The 23,794-nt window shown below is 42.3% G+C and overlaps 1 protein-coding gene across 1 annotated transcript; it reads right to left on the reverse strand.

Moving 5' to 3' along the window:
• Positions 1-740: 740 nt before the first annotated feature.
• Positions 741-23,322, reverse strand: SRD5A3 (steroid 5 alpha-reductase 3). The gene is made up of 5 exons (XM_074951389.1): positions 23,116-23,322; positions 11,113-11,264; positions 9,272-9,466; positions 7,615-7,737; positions 741-6,445 (listed from the first exon to the last, which is right to left on the reverse strand). Exons 1-5 carry the CDS (start codon positions 23,307-23,309, stop codon positions 6,186-6,188), a joined length of 924 nt encoding a protein of 307 aa, XP_074807490.1. The 5' UTR covers positions 23,310-23,322; the 3' UTR covers positions 741-6,185.
• Positions 23,323-23,794: the final 472 nt, after the last annotated feature.

Below are 23,794 nucleotides of genomic sequence, written 5' to 3' on the forward strand. Positions count from 1 at the left end.
TATTTGAGCATAAGCTTTCGTGAGCTACAGCTCACTTCATCGGATGCATACTGTGGAAAGTACAGAGGACGTTTTTATACACACAAACCATGAAAAAATGGGTGATTGATCACTTTACATAAGCTATTACCAGCAGGAGAGTGGGGTGGGGGGAGAGAAAACCTTTTGTAGTGATAATCACCCATTTTCTCATGGTTTGTGTGTATAAAAACATCTTCTGTACTTTCCACAGTATGCATCCGATGAAGTGAGCTGTAGCTCACGAAAGCTTATGCTCAAATTGGTTAGTCTCTAAGGTGCCACAAGTACTCCTTTTCTTAATATGTGCTAGTTGCATGTAAGTTCTCACCCTAAATATGGCTCTAATAATCTTCTTCACAGGCCAGACGCCCTTTCAGCCTGGGCCCAGTTGTAACCATGCCTCACTAGGTCACAAATGAGGATACCAAATTCAGGACGAACTGCTGAGGAATAGGGCAGATACATCCCAAGACTGGTGGCTAATCTCCTACAGGATACACCAAACTAGAAACAAAAGTAAACTTCTGTTTCACCACATTGGCTGACAAGAAAACATAAATGCAGTTTCCTCAGGCATTCCATTTCTTAGACCACCACCAAAAACACTGGATTCAGAAATGAGTGGTTCTTTACAACCAGTCTCATCAAATAATAGGTTCTTCTGATCCCAAAGGACCAGCCACACACCCAGGTCAATATATAACTTAGATCTTACCCAAAAATCACGCTGATGCCAACCTTTAGTATCTCAAAACTAAAGGTTTATTCATACAAAGAAAGAAAGGTGAGTTAAAATTGGTTAAAGGAATCAATTACGTACAGTAATGGCAAAGTGCTTGGGTCAGGCTTGTAGCAGCGATGGAATAAACTGCTGGCTTAAGTCAAGTCTCTGGAGTATATCCACAGCTTGGATGGGTCATTCAGTCCTTTGTTCAGAGCTTCGGTTTGTAGCAAAGTTCCTCCAAAGGTACGAAGCAGGATTGAAGACAAAATGGAGAAGATGCAGCTGCCTTTTATAGTCTTTTGCCATGCGGCTTGTGCTTCCTTGTTTCAAACACAAACTTCCCAGCACATGGCTCGGAAGCCTTTTCTGTCCATAGGCATGCCCATGAATGCCTTGCTGAGTCATTAGATGTATCCTCTGACTTCTCTCAGTGAGTCAGTTGTATAGCTGATGGTCCTTAATGGGCCAACAAGCAGGCTAGGCAGAGCTGATGCCCAAACTGTCTGGGGGTGTCACCCAGAAGCACAGTACAAATGTTGTAATACAGATATGGATACATATCTATACCCCAAAATACAAATGTGATACAAAACCAAATGAGATTATAATATTTGGCAAACTATAACATTTTTGCAGATATCTTACATGGCATATCTGGCACAACTGATTGCAATTTTATAATATTAATATTCATAATATCCTCAGGTGTCCCCCAGAATCCATACAGCGTCACATCCCCCACGCAAAATTGATGCAGAAAAGGGTGTCCCTAGACACTGCTGAATGCATCACAAGAATTTTCCATTCTAGGTCCTATATTATTACACGTTCAGTTTACATCACAAGTATTAGTGTACAACAGAAATAGTTTATCAAAATCATGTCTGACTAAATCAGGCTCTTTATATACAGCTACCTTCATTTTCTGAAAATATTCTCTCTCTGATGTTACATTAATGCTCTCAAGGGTATAATTACCTTGGCATTTAGCCATGACAGCAATGTGGCAGTGTGCCACAGTTTCCCTCTATATACAGCAGACTACATTTGTAAAGGTTTCTCTGCTGTGACAAGTTTCACAATTGCTTACAGGTATCAGCTGTAACATTTCACTATCATAAAGCTCTCTAGCATACCATGTGTTTTTAGGTATTATTCCCAATATATTTACAGGCTTTGTATTGAAGTCATACACATTGTACCTTTTACTAGGGTTGACATCAAAATCAAATACATTAGAAGGCTAAACCTTAACAGTAACACCAAATTTGTTAAAAGTCAGTGTTTGTAAGTATCTTGGTCATACAATGCCTCTTGTCTCACTGAATTCCTGGGCTGGCCAGGTGTGTCCTCATTGCTACCAGCTATGAGGCAAATCTTCCCCCTCCCTTGTCAGCCAGGTAGATTGTATCAACCCAGAGACTAGCTTTCAAATGGTCATCTGCTAACAATTTCAAGGCTGGACACTCATTCTTCCCTTCAGCAGGATTGGGTCCTTCACCCTACCCCTGGACCTTTCTCCTAGAAGGTTGGAAACTGAACCTCCCTGCTGGCTGTGTGTGTTCATCAACTGCAACCCCTCTGTGCTATGAACATCTACACAGACACTCGCCTACATGCTTGCTTGTGGATCCACCACCACCAGCTCAGAGACTGGATTCTGATTTAAAGAGATATCAAACGCATCCAAAGTGTCTAAGGGTGAGCATTTGCCTGCTCTTCCCTTCATCCTTGTGGGTTCAGTCATAAGGCTGTTCTGCTCTCAAAAACCAGTAACCCAATCTGTCCTCAGACCCTGAGGTACAGACTGCTTAGTCAAAGAATCAGCATGGAGTCATTCCTGTTCCAACAACATTGTCTCCCCAACAAGCTGGTCAAACACAGCCACTTGGTCATCACAGGGCTGTTCAACCTCCCTAACAATTTTCACTCCATCTGAAACCTTCTCAAAGCTATCCACACTGGATCTTTCTAAAGCAAAGTCAGTGGATCCATTTTCAACAGAAAAATTCTGGCTGTTAGGAAATGAAACTCCCTTGATCATATCACTTTTGCCACATCCCTCATTTACAGCGAGCTGGTTGGAAAAACTGCCATGAGGATTTTTCTCCTTAGGAGATTCTCTAAGCAACAATCCCTCTTTCACAGAAATTCTGCCCGTACCCTTTTTACCTAGGGCTTGCTCTAAAGGAACATTTTCCTGAGCAACAACAGACTCTTTCAGAGTTTCAGTTAAATCCAGAATCACCTGGTAGTTTTGACATATAGTGTATGTTCAAAAAAATGTGCCGTATGTATTTTCACTTGCAAAAAGGAAAAGTACAGGGAGTCATGGATGTGCTGTTTCAGGAGCAGATGTGTTTGTTGAGCACTCCCGAGGGATATCTGCTAAAGTACTTTTTAGCCAAACAACTTGACAGAATCAGTGATTTTTCTGTTTACAAGACTGTTAAGTGCACTGCAAATGCTGAAGTGGGAAATGCCTTGAAGCAAGTCCAAGCAGCCGTCTGGGAATCAAACCCAGTACCTGTCACAGAAAATACATTAATGAGAAAGAGATGGCACTAGGAAGGGACTGTATCTCTGATTCCCCAAGCTACAGGAATCCTTCAGAGATTATTTCACCAAAAAATGAAGTTATGACTAAATGTTGAGATTATTACTTCCACGATTTCAGCTGTGGAGGACAAGGTATAGACAAGAAACCCCCCTCTACCTTAGGCTAATATCTACTATTTACTTATGGAGAGAGAATAAAACTGTAAAAGCAGGGTAGAGTTTAGGAAAAACAGCATATATGAAATAATAGGGTTGTTGGTATCCCTGACTCATTTAACAAACATGGTATTATAATGTAACATGCTTTACAGTTGATCTCTGAAGTATTGGAACAATTGAGTCCCAATGAATCTTTTCATAAGACTTCTTCCCTTTTCCAAAACTAATGATTATTCAGCTGAGAGATTTTATATACCATCTTTAGCTCAAAAACATTAGTGTTAGACTTTGAGAGCTTTGACACAATAAACTGTTACCACATTTAATTTCCTTCCTTCCATGCATCTGCTTACTAATATGGGTTGGTATTTTGCAGGATTATAAAGCACATGTTGAAAGAGCAGCTGGTGGTAATTTGGTCAAAAGGGACGCACTTTGGAATTGGGAAACAATTAGAGTTTTCAATAGCATGAGTTTATCCTAGCAAGCCAAATATCTTTGTATTGCTTGAACTGCTACACTGATATTTGACATTGATGTACTGGTCAAATAAAATCAAACGCCAAAACACACCAGTTTTTTCCACAACTGCACGATCACTTCAGGTATCCTAAAAAAATTTCACTGTGGAAGCACCATTGTAGGTATTAATGTTATACTAGGCAAGAGGGAGTTTGTTACCTCTTACCAATGCAATTATATATTGCTTCAGCTGATCCTGTGAAAGGACCAATATTTCATCCAAAGTGATATACATTGTTAATACACATGGAGGGGTTCATCTCTCTCTTTTCTATAACTAATACTTTATAAGTACTTAAACTTCTTGTATCGCTCTTTTGTAAAATGTCAGTTATAGAAAACAAACAGCATATACCATAATGTTTCTTCAGTAAAAAAAACACAACCTAATTTCCTACAACAAAATATACTTTATACAAGGAATTTATTACATATTCAGATATTACTACAAAACATTTTGAAAAAGATACATTCAAATAGAATGCCAATGCCACTACCAGATCAGACCAGCTGATCATCTACTTCAGTATCCTGTTGTCTCTGCCAGTACCAGATGCTTCAGAGGAAGGTGCAAGAAACCCTGAACTGGACAATGAGGAACAACTTACTCATAAGCAAAGTTTCTTCTTAATTCCTCTCATTTAGAGGTAGGTGAATGTCCTGTATCATGACAGTTTATTATACCTATTCTAACACTTAAAAACAAACAAACACCTTTTACATCCCAATATAATTGTGGATGTTCTCACTGTCCAAGATACAGGCTGGAGCAGCTGCAAGCCCCCAACAGTGCTTTATTTACCACTCCCCTTTCCCCAGGGTATTTTTCGTAAAAGTTAGGAACAGGTTGTGGGTGTCCCATTAATTTTTGTTTATTGCCTGTGACCTGTCCCTGACTTTTAATAAAAATACCTGTGATGGAATGTTAACCTTATGGATGAGATAGAGAGAATCTGCTGTGACTGTCAGAACTCCGGATGAGTTTGTAGGATTGGTAGTTGGAAAATGTATCATCTCTGAAAACTAAGCAAATTTAAGTGGAAATATTTGAGACAAAATTAATATAAAACACCAGATGGCCATTTTTAGAGTAGCATCATACTTTAAGTTCTGTTCTCCATATGGCAACAACAGTGAACAAGGTAGGTGACCTCTTTTTTTTTTTTTTTTTTTTGAAGTCTATCACCCAACATATGTAATTCTCCCACTCTACAGTTTTGCACAAACTTAATAGAATGGGCTATCGCAATTCTCAATACACCTTGTGGTGAAGGCATCTGAGTTCTATACAGTTTTCTAAGGCTGCCACATAACTGTCTATAGCAAAAGCTGACATTCTTTAAGGACCACTGACTTTTATTGCCTAAAAAGTAGATTTATTCCTGCTTCTGAAAAGAAGAGTCAGGCAGTGGAATACCCATCCTTCCCATCAAAGAGGTTTCTCAACCTTTTCTTGTATTTGGTATTTCTGAAAGACGTGAATTGAAACAAATAAATATATATTAGCAAAAAATGAAACAGTCATGAGTGGGGATCCCATATCCTTATATTTGAAATATCCTAGTTTCCTCTCCCCACAGTTTTATAGAATTTAATCCCAGACTCACTCTCCTCTAAGAGTACCAACTGCTCACAAAATTATCTTTAGGAAAATATTTAGAGGCAATGCACCATTTTCCTAAACAGCTTCTTTTAATAGACTTAATGGTCAGGGTGTGTGGGGGAAGAGTATAGTTTTCTTTTAAAATATTAAACTTGAAATACAATGGTTTCTCCTCACTTTGAGCAACTTCCCTTCCCTACATACATATGTGGGTTACTTATAAAATACAGGCACACATTTTGGCTTGCTGCATAGCAGCAATGAAAGTGGTTTAAATATTAGATATGAATGTCCAATACACAAATGTTAAACATCAGCAGTTCTTGCATTTTAACTGAGGTCTTTAATACCATGTAGAGTTCAGGTTGTACATACTGCAGATACTTTTTAAAAGTTTCATTTTGATTTAATGATAAAGTCTGTGTATTCACTAAAATCCTGTGTAGCTTTGAGCTGGAATCAGACAGTAAGTATTGTTTCACCACAGCTTCTGTGACAGTTGCATTACACATACTCCTGAGAACCTCAGTCTTCCGTTACCTTTTAGACAGCATTTCACAGGCTGCATTAAAGACATATTTAACAAAAATAAAGGTTCTAAAAAAGAAATGGTATAAATGCTTTTCGACATGTTGGGTAGCAGCTGAAGCTGTTCACATAGAACTCATGGCATAGCACTGCAGCCAATGCCTGGTTAAACAGCACATACATCACTACAAGCCACCAGGTTAAGTTTTGAAATCCAAATGTGATGGCCATGGATACATATATTAGGAGTTCAGCAAAATAATGTGGGCAAGATACTCTCTCAAACCAGTCTCCAAAAGGAATGCTGTGGCTCAAGTTTACTACCTTTCCTGCAATTTAAAGAAAGAAAAAAGTTAGTTGATAGAGCATGTATTAAAATAAGCTTTAACTCTTAATCCATATTTATGTATAATTACGGAGTAATGCTGAGCACCTGCAGTTCCCACTGACTTCAGTAGGATTTGTGGGTGCTAAGCACTTCTGAAAAAGAATCACACCGCTTTTATTAGATGCCTACATATGGATTAAGGAGCCTAATTTTAGCCACTCAGGTTTGAAAATAGTGACCTTAACTCATTCCCAATACAATGTGTAATGTTATGGTTACTTTAAGAAGTAAGGTCTAAGAATAGAGTGAGATTTTCTAATCATAGCTCAGGAAAGTAATTCCTTCTGTAGCCTCTGCGTATCAGCCTCCCCATTTATAAAAGAGAGATGATAAACTCTTACCTAATAAAAACTTCAAAAACAGACTCCAACGAGAAACTGCTGAATTGGAATTAATTTGCAAACTGGACACCACTAAATTAGGCTTGAATAAAGACTGGGAGTGGATGGGTCATTACACAAAGTAAAACTATTTCCCCATGTTTATTTCCCCACCCCCTTTACTTTCATCTTGTCAACGGGCCATCCTGATCATCACTACAAAAGGTTTTTTTCTCCTGCTGATAATAGCCCACCTTAATTGATCACTCTCATTATAGTGTGTATGGCAACACCCATTTTTTCATGTTCTCTGTGTGTATATATATCTTCCTACTGTATTTTCCACTGAATGCATCCGATGAAGTGGATTTTAGCCCACAAAAGCTTATGCTCAAATAAATCTGTTAGTCTCTAAGGTGCCACAAGTACTCCTTTTCTTTTTGCTGATACAGACTAACACGGCTACCACTCTGAAACCAAATTAAGTGGTAATAAGTGTTCCTAACACATTTTAGACATATTTCTATTCAGGATAATACAAGTGTGAACCTTCTTTTTAAACCTTGCATATTGTGAATAACTACATATCACCTGCTCAAGTCTCTTCCAGATAGACTAAGTTAACCCCTTGGAAAGCGATCTACAGAGATACATATTCACATCAGCATTCATTTCACTGAGTTTTTGGACAATACCAGTGTTCTAAGGGTTCTCAAGAGAGATTCATTGTGACACACAATTTTTAATGGAAAAGTTATTACAAACAGCTCCAAGAAGTGAAATATCTCACCTGATTTACTTTTTCTAAGATTAGCTAGAATCACATGGCATCTATGTTGGTGAACAGAGGCCCAAATGTACATAATAATTCCTAGGGCGTGGTACCAGCAGATTTGCATAAAGAGGTCTTTCCCTGAATTAAAAATGAAAATAGTATGCCTATTAATACAAGATTAGGAAAAAGTCTGCATTAAACCCTCACCAACACCATCTCAAAAAAATTCAGCTTATATATATATATATATATATATATATATATAAAATGTTGCAGCTTTTCCCAGTGTATGCCCCACTTCTTGAATAATGGTGAAGGGAGCTTTTAAACACAACTTGTGCAGACAGTGAACCACACCCTAGTTATGAATTGCTGCAGGCCTTTATTCTTAACTGCCTGCTACTGCAAATTATAAATTAGTCCGTTTTCTTTTTAATCAGTAGCTGTAGGAATAAGGGAGGGTGCATGCTACAAGCAGAAAGGGTTACCATTTGGTTCAGGCCTCCATATTCTAACATGTTTTGGACTGTGACAGTGTTTGTAAAAGTGTATTTTTATCACCATGTTAGAAGACTGTGCCATAGCCGAGGTCAAGATATCATGACAGAATTGTGTTGCCTTATCTACACTAGCAATTTAAAAAAAAATAAATGGTGACAACAGATGATTGATTTGCAGGAAATCTGCAATATGGATGGACCCCAGTGCTTATGCCAAGGCACCATCTCTGTGGAATGCCATGATCAGAAAGGTAGAAAATGCACCCAGACAGTGCCACCTAGAAAAGGCTTTGTTTGCACCAAAGTCATTCTAAGAGGGCTGTAAAATCAGCGTGGAGGACAAAAGCTACCTCTAAGATAGCGTGAAATGACTTAAATTCTATATCTAGTGCTGACCACATGACTAATTTTTCTTATGTGAAATGCACACCAGGGGCATTTTGGTTCATCATGTACCTATGCAGCAGAGCAAACAACAGCTCAACTGTAGGACTTAGTGCAACATGTTGGCAGAAACAAGTCACATTATTCATGAATCCTGTAGAGCTCTTTGGATACTTAATTGGCCCAAATAGCAAAGAGAAAGGACACTGATACTAGACATGTGACTGGAGGCCAAGAACTAAGTAAACAGGCAAAGGTGCTGGCAGACTCATATTTAAAGGAGGGTCCACAGCAAAGAGAAACTTCAGACTATAATAGCTGTGTAACCAGGGAGATCCTGACCTCTGCTGGACTGGAGGTTCCTTCATAAAGTGGAAGCAGCTCATTGACAAAGATATGATGTGTTGGGCCTGGGAGTCTAAGGGACATGGTGGCATACAGCAAACAACTATAAGCTGACCTATGAGCTATAAGGAGAAACCACATGTAGAGCAGAACTAGGACACATACTACGGCCATGCATGTGATGTCATGTGCTGGTTAATAAGTCTGACTTTAAGTAACTGCAGTAGATACTTTTATAGATCTCATCAAATACCTCTTCTCTCACATACACCTGCACACAAAAACACCCTGTAGATAGAACTTTAGAAGGTGAAAAGATTAGGCATACTACTAATCTCTCGTTCACCCTTTCCCCCACTCCCACCCTCACCAAACCATCTTGTGATACTAGAAACAAATTAAAAAGAAGCTGCAAGTATGGTTAGCACTAAAGAGACACTCACCATTGCTGACATTAGCCGGCACTTGACACAGCACAGTTAAGCCAATAACAATATAGTACCCAAGCCCAAAGCAGTATTGTACAATATGAAGGAAACCACTGGAGAAGACACTGATGCAGAGGCACTCTATGAGCCTTCGAAAGCTGTGTAGCCAGAGGAGCATGAGAACCAAGAGGGCAGACAGGTGTTTGTCACCTACAAGTCAAACAGAAGTGACAATCTCAAACTCTTCCTCTTCACAAACTGAGCTCCAAATTCCCTCTGGAAACCAGTTTTCACTATAATTTAATTTGCATTCATTTTAAAACTACTTAGAGGGACATCAGCTATGGAACCTGAGCAGCAGGAATGAGAGAGAAAAAAAATCAGTGTGTGTATTTTTAAGATGACTGCCTTGAAAGATGGAGAGTAAGTCCTTTTGGACAGAAAGGATGCTTTTTAATTTGCGTATATGTTACCCGCACATTATGACGATGAGCACACTTAGCGTCTGTCTTACTATTAGTGTTTCTAAAGGAACACTGACAATTTGAAGGATGGTAAAAAAATTTTTAAAAATGAGTTAAAAGTGAGGGCGGGTGTAAAAACTACCTCCAAATTCCCCAGTCAATTTCCCTATTTTTTTTTTTTAAAAGTGCTCCTCTTTTCCTCTGTTAGTGTCTGAAAGAATCACACAAATAGAAAAGACTATAGTGAAACTGACTACACACGATGTATCATGTGCATAATATCATGAATTAATCAAATGCATGATGTAAACAAACTTTTGAGAGAGATTTTTAATTTCTTTCAGTTGCACAGAAAAACCTCAGATTATCCAAAATGTGAAAACATACAATAAAACTGGAATTTGGTTTTTTTAAGTTTTGGCTATGACCTCTGAGCAGTTACAAGATTTACTGAGTCATTTCAAGTGTTACCTGTAACAATTTTTAGGCAGAAGTTTTTTTGGTTTTTTTTTTTCAGTTGACTGAATGTGCTAAAGGTGAATTGTAAAGCAAAACACCTTTTTTTGTTGTTGCTTTTATTACATTTTGATGATGTATTAAGATAGACCCTTTTTTTAAATTAAGACTGAGAATCAGCATCCCCTTCCTGCTCAGTTGGGGGAAGGGAGAGCTGCACAGGTCCTCCATTTTTCTTGCTAGGGTAAAATAAAAGAAAGGCCAGATATTTACAGTGTGAAAAAAAAACAAAATAATATATTTTTAAAATTTATGAAATACTTTTTATATATCCTAAAAACAATTTTACAGGGCAAAAATAGTTTTGCTTTGCCATTTACTTTTAAATCAATTAAACCAAGAGATTATTCTGGAACATCCTTTCCATTAGTTTCTTCTGTCTAAATAAAGGAAGGATTACTTCTAGAAAAGGAGAGTTGAATAATGGTTAAAGCCTTGAACAAGGCCACTGACCCTCTCTGTGCCTTGGTTTCCCGACCTGTACTTTTTACGGTGGTCCTGCAAAGATTAACGTGTGGGTATCATGGGATTCTATGTTTACAGCCCTCCCAAATCTATAAAACCCTTACATAATTACACCCTAATCTAGAATTTTTCAAATAAAATATTTCCTTACCAATCTAATGTGAGATCAAATTTGCTTCTTTCAGATCTATTAACAGTGTTATTAAAACTCCAAATAATCAAGATTTTTTTTTAATCGTGATTAATTTTTTTGAGTAATCACATGAGTTAACTGTGATTAATTGACTGCCCTAGTATAAATTAATAAATTAGGGATGAGTAGCTGATGTATTCTCAAAGGGAGGTCAGGAGAGTATAGCGGTTCTGTGTTACAACATCTGTGCATCTGTCCATAACATGTGGAGTACTTGCCCACATCCTGGTTCTGCGAAGCTCCACCAAGAGCACTGAGCAAATCCTGAAGCCATCTCGGGAAAGGTCTTGCTAGGAACAAAGCTTGAATAAGCAATAGGAGCAACAAGCCATTCCAGACCACAGAAAGAATATAAAAGTGAGAAAACCACCTGTGGAAGAAAGAAGCAGCAGTATTAACTTTCTGGATTTTTCAATCAATTTTTTCTTATCACTCCTTTTTTCAGTGTTGGAATTCAGTGACCAGGTCTAAGGAGAACGGCCCATTTTCATTTGGCCTAACCTCCCACAATAAGGGATGATGGGGCCTTTTATGGAACTACCAGATGTCTACCATAGCCTCATTCCAACACAGTCTTTCCTAGTTATATGCTGCTCAGAATACTAAACCTCCCACTCACTGTATCTTTTTCCATATTTTTAGAACCTTCAAAGTGGATGGACTGGAAAACTAGAAGAGTGAGTGGAGACCACACAAAACAAGTGCAAGACTCAGGGCTTTAAATAAATAAATAAAAATAATACAAACCACACAGCAATACATGAATGTAAAATGAAATTCTGAAAATATAAAATGCTTCAGTTAAAAGTATGACAATGTCATGTTTTAATACCCCAGCCATCCTGCCTGGAATTCTTTTCTGGGCATTTCTGTGCTGTTGTCTCGAACAGTATTTTCATTTTCTTCACCTCTTCTGAACAGACCATGGAGAAATTACTACTGTTCTGCATTTATCTTTTATACAGAATCACCCAGACACCTGGACCGTGTGATGTTTTGTCACCACACAAATCCAGGAGTCTTTAAATTGTCTTGCAGACCTAGGGATTATTCATCTCTCTTGATATCTTTAAGGCAAGACTGGATGCCTTTCTGGAGTGTATGCTTTAGATAAACACAAGTTATTTGGCTCAATAAAGGGGTAACTGGATTAAATTTAATAACCTGTGAAATACAGGAGGTAATTCTAGATAGATAATCTCATGGCTTCTTCTGCTCAAAGTCTATGAATAAAATCAGGACATCTGGCGATATCTGCCAATAGATAAACGTTCAGGATGGGAATGCTCAAAGTTTCCTGACCGCAGGACTTCCTTGGATGATTTTGACTGTGTAATCAAATAAGACTGTATTTAGCTTCAGAATAAGGCAAACTGACCTGGCATTTGAGGTTGATTTTTTATTTTTCAAATCATATGGGAGACAGAATGCAGAGGAGTTGGATATTCCACAATGACAAACAAAGACGTGTATCACACTGAGAACTTTCCAGGGGGCTTAATAAATTTGACTTTAAGGGTAACATGATCAAATTCTCCTAATCAGTTAAAATGGGAATGTCCTACAGTGTTGACATATCTCAGCTGGCAACTTTAAATTTCTCTGGCTAGACAAGAGTGCTCCACAAGAGTACTGGGCTTGTATCCAGTGCTGACAATCATTTAGGAGCACGGTATCGGCCTCTGATCAGCATTCCACAACATTCTCTCTCAAATATAGCAGGTCACTCACACAGATGAAGAGCTTCATTGTGCACACAGAAACCATTTGCCCGCTTACAGCGGGCAGACCAAGCAGGTACAGATTTAATTTATCTGAAAACACTCTTTGTACTCCAGTCTCATACAGACTAACACGGCTGCTACTCTGAAACAGTAGGGCTTGTTATAATAAAGTGGGCTTAGAGACAAACAGAACTCAAACTGCTATGAGTTTTTATGCAAACCAGGTCTCCACTTAGCCCATATTCAAGTCAAACTCAAGTCTTGTTTGATATGGGCAGCTTAGACTCTTGGGGAGGCCCCCCCGAAGTGGAAAGTTTGTGTGGGAAGAGGGATGGAACAGAGGCTGAAGAGGTAGCTAAATGGACACACTCTTCCCTCTCCTCTCTAAACCCCTCCCAAGGGTATTTTACTAGAGTTATTTTAATAGCTGGTTGGTTGGTTCAGTGTTATGATTATATTCCGATAAATAATAACCCAAAACACATACATACATGTGTGCAGGTGCATGTGTATTTTAAACTATTTGTTTAGCAAGTTTTTAACAAGTTTACAAATATCAGAAACAATCAGTACAATAGTTAGCTTTCATTCATATGGGAATATAGTCATCAGAACTTTCTATTGAACAAAGTGTTACCGTATTACAGAGTGAGCATCATTACAACACCTGTATCCTTTCTAGTGATTTTCTTAAATTGGGTGAAATCTCTATGTACACAATTTAACAGACCAGACATGTCTATCAACTGCTAATATTTTTAAAAATTGGCCAGGTGTACTGGTTCAAAAACATCCATCTTTTTAATGTAAAGAGTGGAGTGCAGCTACTACTAAGGCTACTTAAAAGAGTTGATGCCTTGGCCGCAAATTCTGCGCTCGCCCTCACTCACACCAAGAAAGAAGATCACCACGGTTCACAGGTGAACTACAGCAGATAACATGCAGAGGCAAAGTCAGGACATCAGTGGTCCAAAAAACATTCTAAATCCTTCTGCCAGCAGCACAAACATACATTTACAGGACTATGCCACTGCAATAAAGGAGACAAAATGAGCCTTTTACTCCGCAAATCAGTATGGCAGAATCACAGCCAGCATTTCACACAGCAAACCAGCTAATCAACCCAGTTTTCACAGCCCAGACACCAGACCCAAGCATCAGCCATTGTAAAGAGCTGTCAGCATACGTCACTGAGCAACTGAATACAGAGGGATTAACTGGAAAGGAAAAATTCCCCCCCCCCTCACCCAACTATTATCTGCCCTAGCACCCCTGGCAAAGTTTGGGCCTCCTCACATATGCCGAAGTTCAAGAAGCCCTGAAAAATATTACAGGCACAAACTATTAAAATGGATCCATGTCATTCGTGGTTGGTAGAAGCCAATAAAGAACAACTATGACCACGGCCAATGCAAATAGTCAAGGCCACCTTCAGAGAAACGCACCTAAAAATTCTACAGTTTACCCAATCCTCAAGAAGCCATTACTTGATTCTGAAGTTGATTCCAACTACTGTCCCATCTCTAACCCTCTGTTCCTGGGCAAAACAAGTGAGAAAATAGCAACCATCAAGCTCCAACAACATGTTACATTAGCCAACATTCTGGATGCCTCACAATCAGGATTCAGAGCAGGGTACGGCATATAGATGGGTGTTGTCAAGGCGGATTCCCCACTCTGGCACTTCGATATCAGGTGAATTCAGAGTCTGACCATCTTTAGGAAACATTGCAAGGCCTTCATCTTTGGGAAAGCTTTGCTTGCAATTCCAACAGCCCTTTATTTTTAAACCCTTCTAATTCCCCTCCCTCCCAAAAAAACCCTAACCCAAGCAGAGTTTTGACCCCAAAAAGGAAGAAGTGCCAGAGATGCCATTAAATCCATGAGGATGCTACTGATTTTACATGGAAGATACTACATACTACTATGATGGATACTACTAAATAACAGAAAACACAGCAATGGCCAAAGTGTTAAATGCCTTTTTTGTTTCAGTTTTCACCAAAAAGGTTAGCAGGGATCAGATGACTAATATGGTGAACATCAGGATAAATGGGGTAGGATCTGAGGCTTTGAGGATTCACGCTGCCGGTCACAGTCAAAAGTGGTGAGTGCAACTTTTCGAAGCTCAGGCTCATTAAAACATATCTTTGATCGACAATGGTTGGCAAGAGACTGGCATTGCTTGCTATTTTATCGCTTGAAAATGCCATTGGTCAGTCTTTGGATGTCTCCGACGCTGTGCTTCAGTTTGCGAGGGCAAAGGCAAGAAAAGCAACCTTTTGAACCCTAAAGGACTAGGGTTAACACTCTAAGGCTGTCACCTACTGCAACACTATTTAATACTGGTCCACCCAATGTTGGTGTACAGTTCAATTTCTTGACGTAAGTACACTTCAATTCTTAAAATTAAAAAGTTTCTATAAGCTTAGAGGAAATTAATTTTTATTTGCTTATATATGGCATGAATAAATACAGATTTACAGAATTTAGTGTGCAAATTTATCATCTTATATGACAGGAATAAATCATGTATGCAAATCATACATCAAAGTCATGAAACAGGCTACAAATGCAATAAAAAATAAGGTATTCATAAGTTTAACAAATGGAGGAGGGGGGGGGCACCGAAGACACTTCTCACCAGGTGTGCCATTTGGTCTAGGGCCGACTCTGACCTGAGAACTTTAACTGTGAGGTAAGGGACAAAGGGCCAGGTGGGAAGAGGCCCAGGGAAGTAGCAGCAACTGACTTAAGTGAGTGGTACGTGGCTGTTTATATGGGTCACTGGGTTCGAACCCAGAGTAGTGGGTGGGCCCGGGTTTCCCCACTGACCACCAGTGAAGTGCTATAAACTCTGAGAAGAGGGCAAAGCTCCTTTGGAAGCCTGAGTGAAGGGCTGAATTTAAATGGCCCACAGCCAGGGCTGAAGACCCTGGTGAGGAAAGATGGACAGTTTTGTTGGACTTTTGCTACCTTGAAGGGTTTGATTTTGATTGTGTGACCCAGCCAAAAGGCCGAGGCACTGAAGACCCGCCACGCAAGGTCAACAACCTACAGGAGGTGCCAGGAGCAGGAAAGAGACTGCAGTCCTGCATGCAGCAGCAGGTGGCGCTCAGGAAGTGAGCGTCCCCCATCACAGATGTATTAGCAGAGTGCTGTAAGCAAGACGTGAGACGTAATTCTTTCCACTCAGCACTGATAAGGCCTCAGCTGAAGTACTGTTTCCCATTCTCGGCACAACACTTTGGGAAAGATGTGGACAAACTGGAGAAAGTCCAGAGGAGAACAACAAAAATGATTAAAGGTCTAGAAAACAAGACCTACGAGGAAAGATTGAAAACAAAAAACAAAACAAAACAAAACAAAACAGGGTTTGTCTAGTCTGGAGAAGAGGAGACTGAGGCAGGACATGATAACAGTCTTCCAAGTACGTAAAAGACTGTTAGAAAGAGGAGGGTGATAAACTGCTCTCCTTATTCAGTGAGGACAAAAGGTAATGGGTTTAAATTGCAACAAGGGAGATTTAAGTTAGACGTTAGGAAAAGTTTCTACAAGTAGTTAAGCACTGGAAAAGATTAAATTAGGGAGGTTGTGGAATCTCTGTCACTGGAGGTTTTTAAGAACAGGTTAGACAGACACCTATCAGGGATGTCGTACATAATACTTACTAGTAGTTCTGCCTCAGGTCAGGGGACTGGATGAGATGACCTACTGAGATCCCTTCCAGTCCTACATTTCTATGATTCTAAGGGTTGCAGCATGAAACCTTTAGATAAGAAAATTGATACATACTTGAAAGGACATCTATTAAAGGCAGTGCTCATGCAAATACATATGCAGGTGTTTCTTTACAGACGTATTTAGCTAGTTAAATACTCCATGGCAACCAATTGTTGTTACTATCCAAATGCAGTAAAATAGCATGTACAAAATGAGCTTTGCCCTCAGTCCTGTTCGTCTGGTATAAAACAAAAAACTCACCATCACAAAGGCCATGATCTTAATGGGTAAAGAGACTAAATTACTTTTGCAGTTTCAGGGCCAAAAAACAGACACTGGTGTATCTCCACCAGAGTAAGCTGTAGCCTAGCCAGGGCTCAGACCTTTTTATCGTCAGGCAAACAGAGGGAGTTTGCCTGGGAACCGTTCGGGAGGAGCTAAGGTGAGTGCTGCATTAGGGGGCCTGTGTTGTGAGCTGGTGGGGTGAATATCCAAGTGTCCGTGTGCTGTGACCATTTGTTTGACTGGAGCTAGTTGCAAGGACTGTTTGATGGCGTCTGTGTTTGTTTGAAAAGTGTGAATTGGGAGTGCTTTGTTCCAGGTGGGCCTCGAGTGGCTGATCGGAGGGAAGGCTTTCAGCCAGGCCAACTGCCTTGAGCCAACAGCCTTATAAAAAGGCAGGCAGTTGCGAACCGAGGACAGGCAAATAGAGGGAGTTTGTGGGAACTCTCCCGAGGTGAACTTCCAGGCAGAGTGTTTTTGCCTTTCAGGCTTCTGTGAGAAGTAAACACAACACCTGAGGACACTCTCAGAAGGAAGACATGGATAGTGAGCGATCAGCTGTTGTGACCTGCACAGGATCTGCCATGTTTGTCTCTCTCCCAGAGGACAGAAGTGACTTTGTCTGTACAAAGTGGAAACTGGTCTCCATATTGGAAGAGAAGGTTAAAGGATTAGAGACGCAAGTATCAACCTTGCATTGCATCAGAGAAAATGAAGACTTTCTGGATAGAAGTTAGTGTTCGGCTCTGGAGGCGCACAACATGCCGAAGAATCGGAGAGGGCAGCGCAGAACGGGGAAGAAAACTGGCAGCATGTGACCTCCAGAAGAAGAATGAGTGTAGGAGCAGGATTTTATAATTGTACTATGAGAATTAATGAATGATTTGATTTCATCCTGCCAGCCACCCTTTTTGAATAGCAGAAAGCAATGACCTTCTGGGACATTGGTAGAAATGCATCTGACAGACTGCCAGTGTCTGTACTGATGTTAAGGCAGGGACAGACCAGAACAAATCTTATGACTGATTATGGTCACCCTTTTGTTTTAGGGTAAGTTATAATGTCTACTATGGTTTCCTATATGTATTACATATTAGGCACTCTAGTTAAATATACACTTCTTTGTTTTAAGGTTTAGTAAGTAAGAGACAGGATCTTGTATTGTGTCTATGTTAAGGAGATTAGTGGAAGGCTTAATTTATAATGTTTTTTGCTCAATATAAACTGACACTATTTGTATTCTCAAAGGTTTCTGTAAAAGACTCTGTGTGTTAATGAGGAATGCACGCATCAGGAAAAGATAAAGTGTGAAGGCCATTGTTATAGCCAGATGGTCAAGGAAGGAGTGAAGAGACTTAATGACACCAAAGAACCATCAATGGGCATCCATAATGAAGGAAGGGCAGATTGACGACCCTGTGGTGAAGGCTGGCACCCCTAAAGACAGGATAATTGATTAAATTAGAACCAGGACAGAATGACCCTCTCAGAGGTGTATTGGAATGTTTACATCAAAAGATGCACCAATTAAGAAGTAACCGGTCACAAACTGACACAGCAAAATCCATAGACTTCAACAGAGAAAAAGACTATAAGAACAGGGTGTTTGGCCATGGGACATTGGATTCATCTTGCCATGCTCCAGGAGCATCAGATCTCGACCGACAGAGCCCTGCTCCCCTCTGCGACCAATCTGGCTGGTCACTAGATTGATCCAGACTCTGGATCGGTAATTATAAACATTGACTGGCAGAACTGTGTGCACATGGTGAGCATAAGAGAGCTTGAAAAGCATATGCTAACTGTTGTATTCTCAATAAATGTGGCATGCAGCCTTCTCCCCTATAAAGATCCCGTGTGCTTCTTATCAGTATAACGTGAGGGAGAACCTATATACCCCCTATGCAGATAGAGGTAAGATACCATTTTCAGACTCTCTGCACAGCTACTACTGCGGAGAATGATTTGGTAGATACATCTGAGGGAAGGTATCATAAGGAGATCCCATCGACCAGAAGGCATGGGATGCATTGTCCTAGGGGATGGCGGTTCCACGACCACTACTCCCAAGAGGAGGAAACAAGTGGTTGTGGTCAGGGACTCCATCCTAGAGGGGGATGGAGTCATCCATCTGCTGACCAGACCAAGAGACTTGAGAAGTGTGCTGCTTGCCTACAGCTAGAATTCAGGATGTGACGGAGCGTCTGCTGAGACTGATCAAGCCCTCGGACCACTATCTCTTCCTACATCTCCACGAGGGTGCCAGTGATACTGCCAAGAATGACCTTGAGCGGGTCACTGCAGAGTATGTGGCTCTGGGAAGAAGTTTGAGGTGCAAGTCGTGTTCTCGCCCATCCTCCCTACTGAAGCAAAAGGCCCAGGTAGGGACTGTCGAATTGTGGAGGTAAATGCATGGTTATGCAGGTGGTGTCAGAGAGAGGGCTTTGGATTCTTCAACCATGGGATGTTGTTCCGGGAAGAAGGATTGCTAGGAAGAGAGAGGATCCACCTAACAGAGAGAGGGAAGAGTATCTTAGCAGGCAGGCTTGCCCGGGGTACAGTGACCTAAGCCCAGAGGTACGTGGGGTACCGGGAGGAAACACAAGGAGGAGGGTGCAGCATAGGGGGCCTCCTGATGCACCTAAGAGAACTAGCCAATTGCTTTGCTTTCTCAGTGTGAATGTACACAAACGCAAGAAGCCTGGGAAACAAGCAGGAAAAATTGGAAGTCCTGGCACAGTCAAAGAACTATGATATGACTGGAATAACAGAGACTTGGTGGGGTAGCTCACATGACTGGAGCACTGTCATGGATGGGTATAAACTGTTGAGGAAGGACAGGCAGGGGAGGAAAGGTGGAGGAGTTGCACTGTATATAAGAGAGCAGTATGATTCCTCAGAGCTCCAATTGAAACTGGAGAAGAGCCTGTTGAGAGTCTATGGGTTAAGTTTAGAAGCGAGAGCAACAAGGGTGATGTCATGGTGGGCGTGCGCTATAGACCACCGGACCAGGAGGATGAAGTAGACAAGGCTTTCTTCGGACAATTAACTGAAGTTTCCGGAACACAGGCCCTGGTTCTAGTCAGGGTGATTGAAGTCCCCCATATCTGCTGGGAGGGCAATACAGCAATGCACAGAAAATCCAGGAAGTTTTTGGAGAGTGTTGGGGACAACTTCCTGGTCCTCCAGTATTGCACCAACTAGGGGCCGTTCTCCTCTTGACCTACTGCTTACAAACAGGGAAGAATTGGTATGGGAAGTAGAAGTGGGTGGCAACCTAAGCAGCAGTGACCATGAGATGGTTGAGTTCAGTATCCTCACAAAAGAAAGAAAGGAGAGTAGCAAAATACGGACCCTGGACTTCAGAAAAGCAGACTTTGACTCTGTTAGGCACTGGTGGGCAGGATCCCCTGGGAGGCTAATATGAGAAGGAAAGGAGTCCAGGAGAGCTGCCTGTATTTTAAAGAAACCTTATGGAGGGCACAGGATCAAACCATCCCGATGTGCAGAAAGAATAGCAAATATGGCAGGCAACCAGCTTGGCTAAACAGTGAAATCTTCAGTAAGCTTAAACACAAAAAGGAAGCTTACAGGAAACTTGGACAGATGACTAGGGAGGAGTATAAAAATATTGCTCGAGCATGCAGGGGTGTAATCAGGAAGGCAAAAACACAACTGGAGTTGCAGCTAGCAAGGTATGTGAAGGGTAAAAAGAAGGGTTTCTACAGGTATGTTAGCAACAAGAAAAAGGTCAGGGAAAGTGTAGGACCCTTAATGAATGGGGGAGGCAACCTAGTGACAGATGATGTGGAAAAAGCTGAAGTACTCAATGGTTTTTTTGCCTCGGTCTTCACAGACAAGGTCAGCTCCCATACTGCTGTCCTGGGCAGCACAGTATGGGGAGGAGGAAAGCAGCCCTCAGTGGTGAAAGAACAGGTTAAGGACTATTTAGAAAAACTGGACATGCACAAGTCCATGGGTCCGGATCTAACGCATTCGAGGGTGCTGAGAGAGTTGGCTGATTTGACTGCAGAGCCATTGGCCATTATCGGGAGACGTCCCGGACGATTGGAAAAAGGCAAATATAGTGCCCATTTTTAAAAAACAGAAGAACCACCACCCGGGGAACTACAGCCTCACCTCAGTCCCTGGAAAAATCATGGAGCAGGTCCTCAAGGAAACCATTTTGAAGCACTTGGAGGAGAGGAAGGTGATCAGGAACAGTCAACATGGATTCACCAAAGGCAAGTCATGCCTGACCAACCTGATTTCCCCGTATCCACAGAGCCAGTTATCTCATCATAGAAGGCAAGCAGTGAACATGATATATCCTGACTTTAGCGAAGTTTTTGATACAGTCTCCCACAGTATTCTTGCCAGCAAGGTAAAAAAGTATGGATTGGATGAATGGACTAGAAGATGGATAGAAAGCTGGCTAGATTGTCAGCTCAACGAGTAGTGATCAACGGCTTGTCATCTAGTTGGCAACTGGTATCAAGCGGAGTGCCCCAGGGGTCGGTCTTGGGGCCGGTTTTGCTCAACATCTTCATTAATGATCTGGATGTTGGGATGGATTGCACCCTCAGCAAGTTCACAGATGACACTAAGATGGAGGGAGAGGTGGATACGCTTGAAGATAGGGATAGGGTCCAGAGTGACCTAGACAAATTGGATGATTGGGCCAAAAGAAATCTGACAAGGTTCAACAAGGTCACGTGCAGAGTACTGCACTTAGGACGGAAGAATCCGATGCACTGCTACAGGCTGGGGACCGACTGGCTAAGCGACAGTTCTTCAGAAAAGGACCTGGGGATTACAGTGGATGAGAAGCTGGATATGAGTCAGCAGTGTGCCCTTGTTGCTAAGAAGGCTAACGGCATATTGGGCTGCATTAGTAGGAGCATTACCAGCAGATCGACAGAAGTGATTATTCCCCTCTATTCAGCACTGGTGAGGCCATATCTGGAATACTGTGTCCAGTTTTGAGCCCCTCACTACAGAAAGGATGTGGACAAATTGGAGAGAGTCCAGCAGAGAGCAACGAAAATGATTAGGGGGTTAGGGCACATGACTTATGAGGAGAGGCCAAGGGAGTATGGAGAAGAATGAGTGGGGATTTGATAGCAGCCTTCAACTACCTGAAGGGTGGTTCTAAAAAGGATGGAGCTCAGCTGTCCTCAGTTGTGGCAGATGACAGAACAAGGAGTAATAGTCTCAAGTTGCAGTGGGGGAGGTCTAGGTTGGATATTAGGAAACACTATTTCACTAGAAGGGTGGTGAAGCACTGGAATGGGTTACCTAGGGAGGTGGTGGAATCTGGCTGGGATGATTTAGTTGGCATTGGTCCTGCTTTGAGCAGGGGGTTGGACTGGATGATCTCCTGAGGTCTCTTCCAACGCTAGTCTTCTATGATTCTATCATGTCATCCAGAATTAGACAATATGGGTATGTCTACACTGCAATAAAACCTCTGCTTCTGGCTCGCGTCAGCTGACTAGGACTAGCAGGCTTTGGACTGTGCGGCTATAAAATTGCAGCGTAGACATTCAGACATAAGCCCAGGCTTTGGGACCCTCACCCATTGTGCGGTCTCAGAGCCTGAATGTCTACATTGCAGTGCTATAGCCTTGCAGGCCAAGCCCTGTGAGCCCATGTCAGCTGACCCAGAACAGCCATGGGTGTCTTACTGAAGTGCAGACATACCTCATGATGAAAACAGCTGAGCCTTGGCAACATTACAGCCTCCATGGCATAGTCTAATGGTGCTGTAACTAAGGGGAACTGTGGATACAAGAACAAACCCTAAAAGGCTATACACCTCTCCAGATAGACGTCAGGACACACTGGTAGGGCAGCTTGCACTGCTGATGCCCATTATATGCTTTCGCACTGAACAAACAGTTCAGTCTCCTCTATACCTGCCATCTTAGTATCTTTCATTCCAAGACCTTAAAATCAATTATGCAAGCTCCCCAGATTTTGAGGGGAGACTCACAATATCTAGTAGGTTCTTAAAGCTCCAGCGTCTGGAGTCATGGGATTACAGGGTAACTTCAGTTTTCCTTAAAACAACCACCACCTACTTTTCCAGCTCTCATGATTACAGAGAAAAGCTGGAAAATGTTAGGAGTGTATCTCAAAGCCCAGAAACCACTAGACAGCCTCAAAAAAACATAACCCAACATTAATCAAAACAACACAAACATAAAAAAACCCTTAAGATTTTCAAACCAATCTCACGACTTTCCAAGGCCCCACGCCTGCAGCCCTTTACACGGCTGAAGAAGGGGGGTTTGTTGCACAAGCGCACCCCACTCCCAGGGCTGGGGGCTGCAGGGCACGCGTGGGGCTCCCCAGCCGAGCCACGCCGCCCGAGGCGGAAGGGGACAGAGCCCCTGCTAGGGCGGGCTCGGGCAGGCGGCTGTCCCTGTGCTGGGGACGGGCTAGCAGACCCGGCGCCCCCCCGGCCGGACTGAGGTAACCTCCCTTCACCTCTTGGGCACATCCAGAAGCCGCAGCCAGGCTGGGCGCTGCCCGCAGCCGCTCTTGGTCTTCCCGTAGCGGAGCAGGTCCTGGAAGAGGCCGGGTCGGAGCCCCCCGCGTGGGGCCTGCAGCAGCTCCAGCAGCAGCGCGGCGAGGAAGGCGGCGGCCAGCAGCAGCCAGAGGGCGCTGAGCGCGGCCGGCATGGCCCGGGAGCCTCCCTGCGCACGGGCACGGCACGGAGCCGGCCCCTCCAGCCGCAGCCCAAGCCCCCGGAGCCAGGCGGGTCTGAGCACCGCCCCCGCCGCGCAGCCGAGCTCTTGCTGTGGGGAGAGGGAGGCGGGGCCGGACACCTCGGAGCTGCGGGGGAGGCCCGGGCAGCTTCCCCGCCCCCCTGGGAGGCGCGAGGAGAGCCCAGCGTCCCCCCGTTGTCGGCTGTACGCATGTGGCCCTGTGTGCCCTCGGCCTTGATAGCGTTATACTGTCTATCTTCCCTCCCCGACGCCCCTGAACCCCCGCCCAGCTGCCCCTCTTCGCCCTCTGCTCTTCCCCAGGCTTCCTTGTACCAAGGCACTTAAAAACAAAAAACGCTAAACAGGAAACAAGCTCAAATAATGACGCATCCTGTAGGGTGGCAAGCACAGGCGCGGCTTGTGTCGGTTCTGTAGAGCAAAGCCATTGCCTGTGCGTT

The sequence above is a fragment of the Natator depressus genome, chromosome 4, assembly GCF_965152275.1.
Source record: "Natator depressus isolate rNatDep1 chromosome 4, rNatDep2.hap1, whole genome shotgun sequence".
NCBI lineage: Eukaryota > Metazoa > Chordata > Testudines > Cheloniidae > Natator > Natator depressus.

Coding starts and splice junctions, on each gene's coding strand:
- SRD5A3 (XM_074951389.1), bottom strand. CDS start 23,309: ATGCCGGCCGCGCTCAGCGCCCTCTGGCTGCTGCTGGCCGCCGCCTTC. Junction 11,265..23,115: donor CTTCTGGATGTGCCCAAGAG/GTGAAGGGAGGT, acceptor TTTCTTCCACAG/GTGGTTTTCTCACTTTTATA. Junction 6,446..7,614: donor TCTTAGAAAAAGTAAATCAG/GTGAGATATTTC, acceptor TTTAAATTGCAG/GAAAGGTAGTAAACTTGAGC.